This window comes from Odontesthes bonariensis, chromosome 8, assembly GCF_027942865.1.
Source record: "Odontesthes bonariensis isolate fOdoBon6 chromosome 8, fOdoBon6.hap1, whole genome shotgun sequence".
Taxonomy (NCBI): Eukaryota; Metazoa; Chordata; class Actinopteri; order Atheriniformes; family Atherinopsidae; genus Odontesthes; species Odontesthes bonariensis.
Window position 1 is genome coordinate 35,462,618 of NC_134513.1, and position 13,184 is coordinate 35,475,801.

The 13,184-nt window shown below is 41.1% G+C and overlaps 3 protein-coding genes across 3 annotated transcripts; all 3 read left to right on the forward strand.

The window, feature by feature from the left end:
* The first annotated feature begins 3,596 nt into the window (after positions 1 to 3,596).
* Positions 3,597 to 3,983, forward strand: LOC142385627 (histone H2A-like). Its single transcript, XM_075472312.1, has one exon. It carries the CDS (start codon positions 3,597 to 3,599, stop codon positions 3,981 to 3,983), a length of 387 nt encoding a protein of 128 aa, XP_075328427.1.
* Positions 3,984 to 7,854: 3,871 nt separating this feature from the next.
* On the forward strand, positions 7,855 to 8,206 carry LOC142385629 (histone H4). The gene has a single exon (XM_075472314.1). It carries the CDS (start codon positions 7,886 to 7,888, stop codon positions 8,195 to 8,197), a length of 312 nt encoding a protein of 103 aa, XP_075328429.1. The 5' UTR covers positions 7,855 to 7,885; the 3' UTR covers positions 8,198 to 8,206.
* Positions 8,207 to 8,677: 471 nt separating this feature from the next.
* On the forward strand, positions 8,678 to 9,262 carry LOC142385622 (histone H3). The gene has a single exon (XM_075472307.1). The coding sequence runs from the start codon at positions 8,680 to 8,682 to the stop codon at positions 9,088 to 9,090; it is 411 nt and encodes a 136-aa protein (XP_075328422.1). The 5' UTR covers positions 8,678 to 8,679; the 3' UTR covers positions 9,091 to 9,262.
* The last annotated feature ends 3,922 nt before the right edge of the window (positions 9,263 to 13,184 follow it).

A 13,184-nucleotide genomic window follows, 5' to 3' on the forward strand; every position in this document is an offset into this window, starting at 1 on the left:
CGTGATGAAACTGTTCTGGTCCTTAAAATGAGGTATAACCAACACATGACATATTTGACTGTCATTATTCACTGAACAAAACACAGAAGCAGTGTGTGTTAAAAACTAAGTGAACCCCCTAATCCAGAAGCTTGTAGAAACACCTTTAACAGCAGTAAGTTGAAGTAATGGTTTCCTGTTTGATGTTATCAGTCTCTCTCATGGTTGTGGAGGAATCTTGGCCCACTCTTCTTTCCAGCGCTGCTTCAGCTCATTGAGGTTTTGCAGCATTGGTTTCTGCACAGCTCTCTGAAGGTCCCACCACAGCATCTCAGTCAGGCTGAGGTCTGGACTCTGGCTGGACCATTGCAACACCTTGATTATTTTCTTCTTAAGACATTCTGTTGTAGATCTGCTGCTGTGTTTGGGATCATTGTCCTGTTGATGAGCCAGTTTCAGCCCAGCTTTAGCTGTCGGACAGACGGCCTCACATCTGACTCTAGAACACTTTGGTATCCAGAGGAGTTGATGGTGGACTCAATGACTGCAAGGTGCCCAGGTCCTGTGGCTGCAGAACCAGCCCAGATCATCAGCCCTCCACCACCGTGCTTGACAGCTGGTATGAGGTGTTTGTGCTGATATGCTGTGTTTGGTTTCCTCCAAACGTGCTGCTGTGCATTATGAGCAAACATCTCCACTTTGGTCTGGTCTGTCCAAAGGACATTGTTCCAGAAGTCTTGTGGTTTGTTCAGATGCAGCTTTGCAAACCTAAGCTGTGCTGCCATGTTCTTTTTAGAGAGAAGAGGCTTTCTCCTGCAACCCTTCCAAACAAGCCATACTTGTTCAGTCTTTTTCTAATTGTGCTGTCAAGAACTTTAACATTTAACATGCTAACTGAGGCCTGTAGAGTCTGAGATGTAGCTCTTGGGTTTTTGACCTTGGGGTGAACTTGCTGTGACATCCACTCCTGGGAAGATTGACAGCTGTCCTGAATGTTTTCCACTTGTGAATAATCTTTCGAGGGTAATTTGGTTAATTTACTGTTTACCTATGATTTGCTGTTAGTTAGGGCTGTCGCGATAACCGCAAAATGCAATCACCGCGGTGCTGAGAGGACCTCCGCGGTGCGTGTCCAGGCCACCGCCACCACCGCCCACCGCACGCCCGCTTGCACGCGCAGAACAACTCGAGAAACTAAAAGAGTTTTTAAGACTGCACAGTAAATACAAAGCGACTGACAGAACTGATACTTTTTTAAAGCCAGCACAGTAATAATGATACATTGTATATTCCCCGCAAGGCAGGAGAAACACATTAACACAGCGAGGTGCCGCGTTTCTGTCGTCATCTTTGCATATAGGCACCGCACACGCACACACGTCTGCATGCTACTCGTTGTGGTCTCATTCTACCTCAGCAGCTGATATTACAAGAATATGCCTACTCAGTGTCGTAGCAATAGAAGTTAAAATAAAATGCAGTGGCCTACCTTTATCTCGGCTTTACTCCTCTGCCTAGTCCGGACACTTTATGGCTTTGAATCTTCCCTTATGATCCATGTTTAACGTTGTAAATGCGACCGTCTAATATCAACAATAAACTAGCTTCCACAGAACCACAGCTTGGTGTGCACATTTGCTGTTGGGAAATACCTGATCATTTAAACAAAACTGTGTAGGTGAAACTATTTAAATAATAATAATAATAAAAAAAAAACGTTTAAAAAATGTGCCGGGCCAGAAATAAGCTCTAACAACTTCGCGGAAACAGTTAAAGTTCAGCTTGGGTTGGTTGGTCGGCGGCAGTCTGTTTAAAAAAAAACTGTATCCCGGACACGTGAGCTCAACTGCTGTGCTGATCTGCTTCGTTTTTCTCCGTCATTACTAAACGAAACGTGCGCAGGTCTGCAACAATGTTGATATTTGCCATGTGGCACTGGCAACAATGTTGCAGAACTGGGGTATGCGCTGCTTGATCTCCGCTATGTTGGTCTGTGAGCGAGTAAATGACAGGCAAAGCAAAGTGAAATGTCAGAATCGCTGGGGAAAAAAGCCGGATTATGCGCTCGATTTTCATCCAACATTGCGTGTCGTGGAAAGTAGCCTAATGAACAAAAATGCGATATCACCGCATACCGCGCTGTTGAGTGGCTATGAGTCACCGCGGTGGGAATTCCCTCACCGCGACAGCCCTACTGTTAGTACCCCAACTAGGCCTTGCTCTTTCTCCTGCACTCTCATTCTAAGAGAAAGTAAAAATGAATTAATTAATTGAATTCCAATTGGCTTGAATTGGACTTACTATCTAAGTGCCTTGAGATGACATTTGTTCTATTTGGCGCTATATAAATAAAAATTAATTGAATTGAATTAAAACTTCTGCTCTTTTAGAGGTGGCCAGACTTGCTGATGATCAATTCATTATTTAAAGATGCCACATAAAGTTATTATTGGCATATAGTGGGAGGAATTTTTTCAAAAAGAAAAAAAAGTTTTTGTACTTAATATTTCTAATATTCATAGTGCAAAAATCTGTTTACAATATGGCTTAAAAGTATATATCAATCAGTCACATTAAGATTGATTTCTGGTCAGAAAACAACACAAATATTGTTTTACTCTCAAATTCCAAAATACTTTAAAATCTTTTGCTGTATGATTATCATTGAGTTTGACTGGACGCTTTCACCCACAGTCGTCTTTTCATTCAGTGTATTAATTAATTTTGGAATCAATTTAAAGCAATACTATGTAACATTTCTACCTTAAAATAACAGCTTGAAAAAAATTGTGCGGCTAGAATGAGTTTTAATGTTACGATTGGCCTGCCTCCTATGCCCTTCGGGGGTCTGACTTGGAATAACTGCGCTATGTAACTTTGCTGGACCGGCCCGGGAGCTGAGCGGAAGTACTTCGACTTGCTTTCTGGCACACCTACCGCAAAAACATAGCTTGCACCTTCTGACTCCTCGCCGGTTCGTCAACAAACGTGAAACGTGAAAGCGAAAGGGTGTTGTATTTACGACTGTGTAACCATACATTACCTCCAAGCCTGTAGGGGGAGCTCCACAGTGGGCTTTTTGAGAAGTTACATAGTATAGTACTATACTATAGTACATAGTACTTTAAAGTGTAAGCAACTTACAGAAAATATACATAGAAAAATCTCCATTAAGGGGGATACATAATAAGATTGTTGTGGTTTTATTATTTTATTTGGACAGTAAACAAATATTTGAAGTAAAAATACACCAAGATGTATAGGAACAGTTCCTCTTTTGATCATTAATAAAATAATAAAAACAGAAATTAAAATGGAAGTGCATTTTTTTAGATCTAAATTACCCCTGCTATGGCTGTATTTAATAAAACTGTAAATGTTTTTAGATATGCTGTTTATGACTTGAAAAAGTATTGTCTTCTTTCGAAAACCTAAGACACCGAAAACCGGAAGTTACGCAGATTCTGTCGCAAATTTACATATTCTTTTCTTATTGGACGATTGTGCTGAAGCTCTACGTAACCAATTAGCGACCAGCATGAAGCGCAATAAAAAGATTCATCGGTAGGTGACTGAGTATTCGGTCTCTTAAGCCTTGAAACTTAATTTTCAACAATATGTCTGGACGTGGAAAGACCGGCGGCAAGGCTAGAGCTAAGGCCAAGACCCGCTCGTCTCGTGCTGGACTGCAGTTCCCGGTCGGCCGTGTTCACAGGCTGCTGAGAAAGGGCAATTATGCCCAGCGTGTCGGTGCCGGAGCTCCCGTTTATCTGGCCGCCGTGCTCGAGTATCTGACAGCTGAGATCCTCGAGTTGGCTGGAAATGCAGCTCGCGACAACAAGAAGTCCAGGATCATCCCCCGTCACCTGCAGCTGGCTGTCCGCAACGACGAGGAGCTCAACAAGCTGCTCGGTGGAGTCACCATCGCTCAGGGCGGCGTGCTGCCCAACATTCAGGCGGTGCTTCTGCCCAAGAAGACCGAGAAGCCCGCCAAGGCCAAGTAAACGTCTAAAACAGTAATGGCCATCCAAACGGCTCTTTTAAGAGCCACCCACTCACATCTAACGAGCACTCTCCTTTTAATTATGTAATTGAAACATCAATTATCCACAAGAATTATGTATTTATAATATTAAGTTAAATTGTGTGTGTGTGTATATATCATTGTGAATTAATTATTTTAGCTAAAGTGCTCCAGTGGACATAAAAGGAATACAATTAGACAGTAATTGTATTCTGTACGCATATGTACGCTGTGAAGAGTAATAGATTACTATTGAGAATGAGGAGTCACGTGACTCCGGTCGGCCATGTTGGCAGAAGAATCTATTGGTTGCCAGGGGCAACGCCATTAACTTAACGGATATCCTCCCTTATTTGTCATTTCGGCAGGGCAGAGACGAATACAAAAGAAAGAAAGAAAGCAAAGCAATGGAGAGAGATAAGGCAAAAGAAAAGGGACCTTGCAAGGACAAGCTTATTACAAGCGCAAAGTAGCAGTATTTGGAGAAACTGTCCAGCATCCAAAATATTGATCCTTGCGAGCTCCCTGCAGCAGAATGGCACAGAGACCTGGACCAGTTACCTCCGTGCACATATATGGACATAGTCAATTATCTTGTCTTTGGTGTAAGTTACTACACTATGCAGGAGTTTAAAAAGTCACAAATCTTTGGAATCGTACGAGACTTTCTGCTGTGGCTGGGTGCAGGACTTGGCCATCTTCAAGCCTCCAGGTGGCTCTGGTGATGATAACAGCGTTGTACTGGCAAAGGTAAGGTTCTTGTCATGCATTTTAGTGTGTTGTAATTACATTGCATTGAGACACTTCTTGACCAAAATGACAACGTAATTAACTGCGACTTGTTTCGACTTGTTTTGTAAACACTAGATTAACGAGATGTTCAATGTACAGAAACGTTTCCAATGTTTTGATGTATGCTAAAGCTTATGTTTAGGTATTTAGTTGTCATTTGATTTTAGCCCAACGACACATACTGTAGCAGGTTATTGTGTTGGGTGTTGGGGGATGCAAAGTGAACAAACCAGTTCTGGGTTGGCTAGGGTACTTATGTGTGATTGCAAGGCGTACATTCCTGGTTAGATTTAAGCCATTAACATTTTGAATGCAAGGTGTACATGTCCTGGTTAGATTACAGCCATTATCAATGTGTCTAAAGTGTAGACTGTAACTTGAAATAAATGCTTTTTACTGTTTAGTTTATTTAACTTTATTTATTTTACAGGTCCTGCATTCACGGAGACTCTGTGAGCCTCCACTTACCAGTCCAGTGGTATCACTTCAGTTGTGTGGGGCTTGTGGACAGACCCTCCGCTGACACGCCATGGTTTTGCTCTTCTTGTGCTGAATAGTGTTTCTTTGTTCTTTTGCACTAGTAACAGTATTATTTTATTATTGCTTGTTGTCAATGTTTACATGCTGGAAATTTTTATACTTTTTACTCTGAATGCACACATGTTCTTTTGCACTCGTAACTTTTCCTAGAGGTATATTGCATTCTGCACCTTGCGCCCTTATTCTTTTTTCCTGTTCTGTTAATAAACATTGTTAAGCCATATCAAGTTGTTTCAAGCATTTATTTCAAACAAATTAAAAGGTAATGAACAAGGCACTCAAACATTTATTTCAAACAAATTAAAAAGTAATGAACAATGAGGAATGAACTCAAACAACACTTTTGCACATGTTCGTTAAGGCACAGCAAACAGTGACAATCTTATCTAAAGGCATTAGGTTTTCAACCTCACATTGGAGCAGCATGTGCACAGGTACAACATTGCGGATAGGGGCGGGGCTCTGTACTATGACGACAACTCCTCATTCTCAATAACCAGAGCAAATAAGTAAAACGGCACATTACAATGTTTGGTAGCACTTACAAATCATATTAAAAGTGACCGCTGATTACACATAACTCAATTTTTTTTCTATACAATTGAACATGTATAAACTATACATGTTCAAAAGAGCCTCCCATCTGAATCTTAATGTATATTAAGTTTTACCCAAGAATAACACAAGGTTTACCAAAAGAGTTAAAGTGAATAACTATTAAATGGTTACAGCGGCGTCTTTACTTTGTTAATAACGTGTTTACAAAGAATGTACGACATAATAAATATATAGAACCGTAAAATTCAGTGTTATGTGGCCGGTGGCTTACAGGAGGAAGTCAGGCATGCAAACTGGTCAGGGGTGAAAAAGGTGACAAGGGTACACGGACACACGGCACGCGCGGAAAAGCGGAAACATGAGACGCATTAAGTTGTAAATTATACAAAATATATATTATAAAATATACAATATACAATTTATAGGTACAGTAGGCCTATCAATTGCATTTACTGTACTATTATGTGTTTGATATATAACATCACAGGTCTTCAAAAGCATTTAACTGTAGTATCATACATTTAATTACATTAAATTTAACGAAAAAGTTAGTCCCATGGTCCTTAAATGGATACTACAAGTATGTAGGATTAAAAGTTTAATTAATTACTGCCCCAAGACAGCCTATGCTTAGTAATAGCCTACCGGTATGTCATTAGTAAGTGAACGATAACTCTCCCGACCACTTTCGCGGTCCGCTGTCATTAAACCATGAAAGTGAACGTTTGGCATGCCGAGCCAAACGAGCTCCACGGGAAAAACTTATATCAGCAATTCACTTGACGTACCGCCAGAGACAAATTTGTATCGACAGCTGGCACTCTAACATGAAAAACATTCTCGCGGCAAGCTTAGTTAAACGGCATTTTTTCATGACACTGTAAATTTTGAGACATGCATGCCACGAGCACTACGTAATCCTACATTGTGCCCCTTTTAACTTCGATTGATGGTGCATCATACTGGATGAACACGAGTGCACCTGTAGGCTGTCATCATCAACGGGGGTTTGGGCGAACAGCGAGGGGATGGGGGTCGCACTCTCAAATACGACCTGTGGCAGAGCTCTCCGGACTCTGCATTGATAAACTCACGACGAATGAAACGACCTCCTCAAATGGGCAAAATGTTCCCTTTCCGTGATTATCGGAGGGTATTATGAAGGGGCATACCTCGTTAAAAAGCCAAGTCCGGCGACAATTAAGGTCTCCATTGACATTGGCTAAAAGTATTAGCAAAGCCCTGAACTTGTGTTGGAGGCGCTAGTTAGCCACTCTACAGTTACCTCGAGTAGCACTAACACAAACAGCGTTCTGTGAGGCGGTGAAATATCGAGGAATTGTAGACTATTTCAAGTCTGTTATCAAGACATTTAGCTGACACTTGTATTAAAGACACTATTAAAAGCACATTAATTGATCTAACGACACAATTCGTTATGAAGACTATTTCAGGACATCAGTCAAATTGTAGCATTTTAGCTTCAGAAGTTAACTGTGAACATTAATCCCTACCTGTCCTTGTCGCAATTTCCACCGTGTGGGGTCCGGGGGAATTGGGGGGGGGGGGAATTGGGGTCCGGGGGGGGGGGGGGGGGGAAATAGGGGTTCGCCCTCCTCACTTCTGATTGGTGATAGTGCTTCTCTCACACGCCACTCTTGTCAGTCATTTGTTGTCACGAGAAGAGAGCGGCGGTGATAGGTCTAGTGTAGTTTTGAGGTTCACAGTTCCACTCGCTAGTTGACATGCTCACCCCCCCCCCCCCCCCCCCCCCATTTTTTTTTCTCCTCGGATCTACGCGATTCAGAAGAATGACCCATTTTGATTTCAAAACGGCGAATTTCGCCGAAAGGTGGCAAGTTTGCATGCCTGGGAAGTAGACGAGTTGAGGGCTGACTGTTCTCATTCACGTCCGCAACATGCCTTTAAATCTCTGTGCTCGCTGCTGCTTAGACATCAGTCTCAGCTGAACTAACAATCCAATCAGAAGTCATGTCTGGACGCGGTAAAGGAGGCAAAGGACTCGGTAAAGGGGGCGCCAAGCGGCACCGTAAAGTTCTCCGTGATAACATCCAGGGAATTACCAAGCCCGCTATCCGCCGCCTGGCTCGCCGCGGCGGCGTCAAGCGCATTTCCGGTCTGATCTATGAGGAGACCCGCGGAGTGCTCAAAGTGTTCCTGGAGAACGTCATCCGTGACGCAGTCACCTACACCGAGCACGCCAAGAGAAAGACCGTGACCGCCATGGATGTGGTGTATGCGCTCAAGAGGCAAGGCCGTACTCTCTACGGCTTCGGGGGTTAAAGCGCATATCTTCACACAACAAAATAACGGCTCTTTTAAGAGCCACCCACACCTCTAAGAGTGTGATTCTCATTATCTCACTACATTTCACAATAGAATTTGAAAAGTGAAGTTTAACGTGAATTTTCAGAGGAATTTGTCCTCTAAGACGAAATTAATCAACACTTTGAATGCTTGAAAAGAGTCAGTTCAGCTACTCAAATTAAGAGCGCTGGACTTTTCTCAGTATCTTTTATTTAAGTGTAATGTATTACTGTTTGTATATATATATTTTTTTTATGTTAATACTATAATTTTGAGCCGTTTCTGGCAGTCTGCCCTGATAGGTCAGTTTGAATTTCAAACTTATTTGTTTTGGCGGTTGTCACGTGCACAGATTGGTCCAATCAGCGTTGAAGCCGCTCCGGAGGGGGCTATAAGAGCCGTCTGCACGTCAGCGTCTTCAGTTCACTCTCTGTGAGAAGGTTGGAAAAACAAAAACTATGGCCAGAACCAAGCAGACTGCCCGTAAATCCACTGGAGGCAAAGCTCCCAGGAAGCAGCTCGCTACCAAGGCTGCCCGTAAGAGCGCCCCAGCCACCGGCGGCGTCAAGAAGCCTCACCGTTACAGGCCCGGTACCGTGGCTCTCAGGGAGATCCGTCGCTACCAGAAATCCACCGAGCTGCTCATCCGCAAGCTGCCCTTCCAGCGGCTGGTCAGAGAGATCGCTCAGGACTTCAAGACCGACCTGCGCTTCCAGAGTTCCGCCGTCATGGCTCTGCAGGAGGCAAGTGAGGCGTACTTGGTCGGCCTTTTCGAGGACACAAACCTGTGCGCTATCCACGCCAAGAGGGTCACTATCATGCCTAAAGATATCCAGCTTGCCCGCCGCATCCGTGGAGAGAGAGCTTAGACTCAGTCCACACCAACACAACGGCTCTTTTAAGAGCCTCTCACTTTTCTTAAAAGAGCATTTTAATCCTCTATAAATTGAGATGACTGATATTGAAGTGTACACAAGTGCAACTCATATTCATATTAAATGAATATAATTATCAACTTCTATTTCATTTCTAAATTGGGATATAAGCAGGTTTGGGAGAGTGGGACATTAAAAATGTGTGTGGAATTTTCTGTGGGTGAACTTCCCAGTGTTGTCACAGGACACTGCTGTAAACCGGTGGACTGGTTTTTCTCACAGATGGGCTCCAGCTCCTTGCATTTGTGGGTTCATGATAATTTAACAGCATTTTAGCATCGCAGTTTATTCACCTAGAGCAGGTAAACTAATGCCAAAGGTAAACATGGCTGCAGGGAAACAAGCCAAGACCTACCATTTTCACCCAGAATGGAAGAAGATTATTTTTTGTTTATTCTCATTCAAAGCCAGTGTGTTTGATTTGCAATGAAACGGCGGTATTGGCAAAGAAAGGGAATCTGGAGCAGCATTTTAAAAGTGGACACGGGAGCTACGACAGAGATTTCCCTGCAAAAACGCCTTTAGGCGCCACAAAAGTGCGGGATTTGAAAGCACAAATAAAAGATTTGCTAGTTGTGTATTGTTTTACGTCTTTTTGTGCATATGTTTTAACCTTTGTCTTGTTTTAGGGTCAACACCGACCCGTTTTTGGTTTTGAATGCATAAAAACATTTTCAATTGCCTCAAGGCTTTTTGACTTTGTTAGGAACCTCTATTTCAACAAAATAAAATAAAAGTTTCACTAAATCATAAAATGCTCAGGTTGAAATTATGACCTTTGTGTTGTTAGGGTCGATTTCGACCCAGTTACAAAAATCTGATTATAAATCAATAATTAGCACTGTCAGCCAGCTCCTCCTAATCATGTGAGCTTTAGGGGTTTCTCATTTTGCCTTGTTATCCAGTATACCTGCACAAAAACAAAACAAGTTGGTGAAGCTGCTCCATACATGTGATGTCAATTCAGTATAGAGTTGGTGACTTGCAGAGTGCAAATCTCCATTTTTTTCTGGATAGTTCTGGATAATATTTTTCGTGAAAATGAGGGACAGCTATTTATGCCATTGACACTAAAAAGAGTCTTCATTGCTATGACAAACCTTGAAGGAAAAAAAACGTCCATGGCAACATGTGGAAAGACATTGATGAGGAATATGTGGATGCTTATATTGGTGTTCTTATTGGTATGCTTATATTGTACAGATCCTGAAATGAGGCCACTGATCGTCTCTGGGACGCATCGACAGGCAGAAATATTTTTTCTGAACGTCACTTCAGACCTTTTAAATGATATCAAAAGTCCTCAGAATACCAGATCTGGTATCACTTGTTTGCTTGTTGTAATCATAGCTCTGATAACTTGAACAATAATAAAGTACTTGAAGTTGCCGTAGGTCTCATCATTTCTCCAGTTTTGTCTTCTCTGGCCTTTGTCACTCAAATCTCTCTGTATTGATAAGGTTGTTAAAATTGGCTTTGTTCTTAGACATTATGAATGAAATAAGTCTCAGTACTTTTCCATATGACCTAAAGTGATCCAGGAGTAGAAAGACAAAACAATTAGGAAAGCCTGGGAAAGCAAGGGCAGATTCACACACACACACATTGTTTTGGGCTGATCCAGAGAATATGATGAAGCATGTTGAACCTACTCATGTCCAATCATACTCGGTCGAATGTGAGTCCAACCTATGAGACTATAAATAGACATGATACCCGGAAATCATGGCGCAGTCTGACAGACTTCCTGCGGGAGCTCTGTTCCACTGAGCCCAGCGCTGATATGCTTTGACGTGTGACTACAAATAAACACTTCATTTTCACTTGAATTACTCCGGTCCGTTCTTGAGCTTCCTACTAAAAGAACCGTATCTAACAAGGTTATTAGTCCCACAGCGAGAAAATTTACATTGTTAGAGCATCAAATACAGTATAGATGGCATATAGGACGTGAGAGAGAAAGCCATAAGGACAATATAATATATACAAGGGATATTAACAGTAAGAATACAAATTAAGAGTATAAGGAATATGTATGTAGCATACAGATGTCTATCTCCCGACAATTGTTACAAGTTTTCTTCTGATGATATGCCTTGATCAAAAAGCAGACCTGATCATCTGCTCATCACTTTTTCCAGGAGTTGGTTCTTGTCTGGAGCTGACAAGGACTGCGTTCTGGCCAACTAAATAAGCTATTTGTCCTATGATTAACCTGTTTGAGCATCAAAATGTTTAAGAATGTTTTTATGAAGGACAGGTAACAAACAAACATGCATTTCAGCTTTGTGTTTTTTACTGCAGCTCCCGCAGCCTCTTCTTGATCTCATGGTTCCAGATCATCACTACTTATAACTCCACTTCCCTGCCTCTCCCTCTGCTCTTAGGAGGTTGTGAATCAGACGAAGTTGAAGTAATTGTTGAGTCCAATAATAAAATGCCTGAAAAAAAAGAGTTAAAAATTCATGCAGATTTCTTTGTGCATTATATTATTTCTATGCAAATCCAGAGTTGCTACATTTTCATATCCTCCAAACACTGACTTCACTGTTGTAAAGTAACTTCATACAAATGCCACATTCAGATACTCCAGAAATGTAAAACAGTTACAAGAAAAGCAAGAACACTTAAATTCCTATCATTTTTGTGTATTTGTTCATCATCAAATAAGCAGTCTCATTATTATTAAGTCCTAAAACATTACCATACCTTGTCACTTCACATTTGTTTGTGTTTTCGCTTTCACCCTGTTAACAAATTAATTTGCATGGCTGTCCATGATTTTTAAACAGGTGTTAAACTGCATAACTGTAGGTGGTGCAAAGAGAAAAAAAACAAAACACAAAAACTCTGTGGAGGTGCTTTAGAGTCTTTTATTAAGTTGTAAAGTTATTAATATCAGAATTTGGTTCTCTTGCTAATTACTGTTGGGATTTCTTATTTAGAGCTATTTCCAACATTTACTTAGTTTTTCAGTCTTTGTAAATCCCTGTAAAAACATAGAATTCTGCACCACCTGATTGCTTGTTAACATAACAGTAGATTAATTCACATTCAGTCATTTCATTTGAACAGAGACAAAAGTGTTAACACATGTGCAACTCACATCAGGAAGTAACAGGAGGGGTGTACTATGAAGCAACATTAATAACATAATGAGGTTTGTAGAGCCTTAAGTCAGTTTATAGTATACTGAAGGTGTCTCACTTTTAACCTGCTAGATCGTCATGGAACCTGTTGCTGAACACATCACCTGCTGCAGAGCAGTTTATGATCAGATTTCGAGGTAAAGTCACATGTAAAATGCTCCATATTTTCACCAATTCTGTTCCTGATAATCTCCTGGATAGAACAATCTTACTGAACCTATATCTAAATGTAATCTATGCTGATGTCTCACTTTAAAACCATGTTAAAAGTGTTTGATTGATGTTTAATAAATGTCTGATGTCAAATAACTGACAGAAAATCATCATTTTTTTTAGTCAATCGCTGAATTTAGACAATCAAATGTTAAGATCTCCAAATTTAATCATGACTCAATGTCATTCTTTCGTCATTTAATCTATCATGGTTGGTAACATGTTCTTAATGAAACCTGCTGAGCTGAAGGTTATGACACTTAACACACATTAAGTTACAGTGAAACTGCTGACTGCGCAGCATGTTATAGTGGAAAACATGGATTCGGTTACTTAATCAGAATGGGCTATGTATATTTTTATATTTTGTACTGATTTTCGAACAAGTTGGTTCTGCTCTCCTGAAAATGGATCTAACACAGTTTAGAAAATGAGTCTTTACATCCCTGAATCAGTAAAGTGAATACTCTTTGATTTGCTCTTAGTTTGAGCTGAACTCCACATCAGTACGGGACAGGATCAGGGCAAATGCACTTATTTAGGATGAAGTTAAACTGTAAGAGCATGATGCAGCTCAAAAACAGCATGCAGATATTAACTCACTACTTTGTCCATCTGACTGCAGTTAATGATTTTTATTTTTCATACAACCTGCAATCCATATCA

Coding starts and splice junctions, on each gene's coding strand:
- LOC142385627 (XM_075472312.1), top strand. CDS start 3,597: ATGTCTGGACGTGGAAAGACCGGCGGCAAGGCTAGAGCTAAGGCCAAG.
- LOC142385622 (XM_075472307.1), top strand. CDS start 8,680: ATGGCCAGAACCAAGCAGACTGCCCGTAAATCCACTGGAGGCAAAGCT.
- LOC142385629 (XM_075472314.1), top strand. CDS start 7,886: ATGTCTGGACGCGGTAAAGGAGGCAAAGGACTCGGTAAAGGGGGCGCC.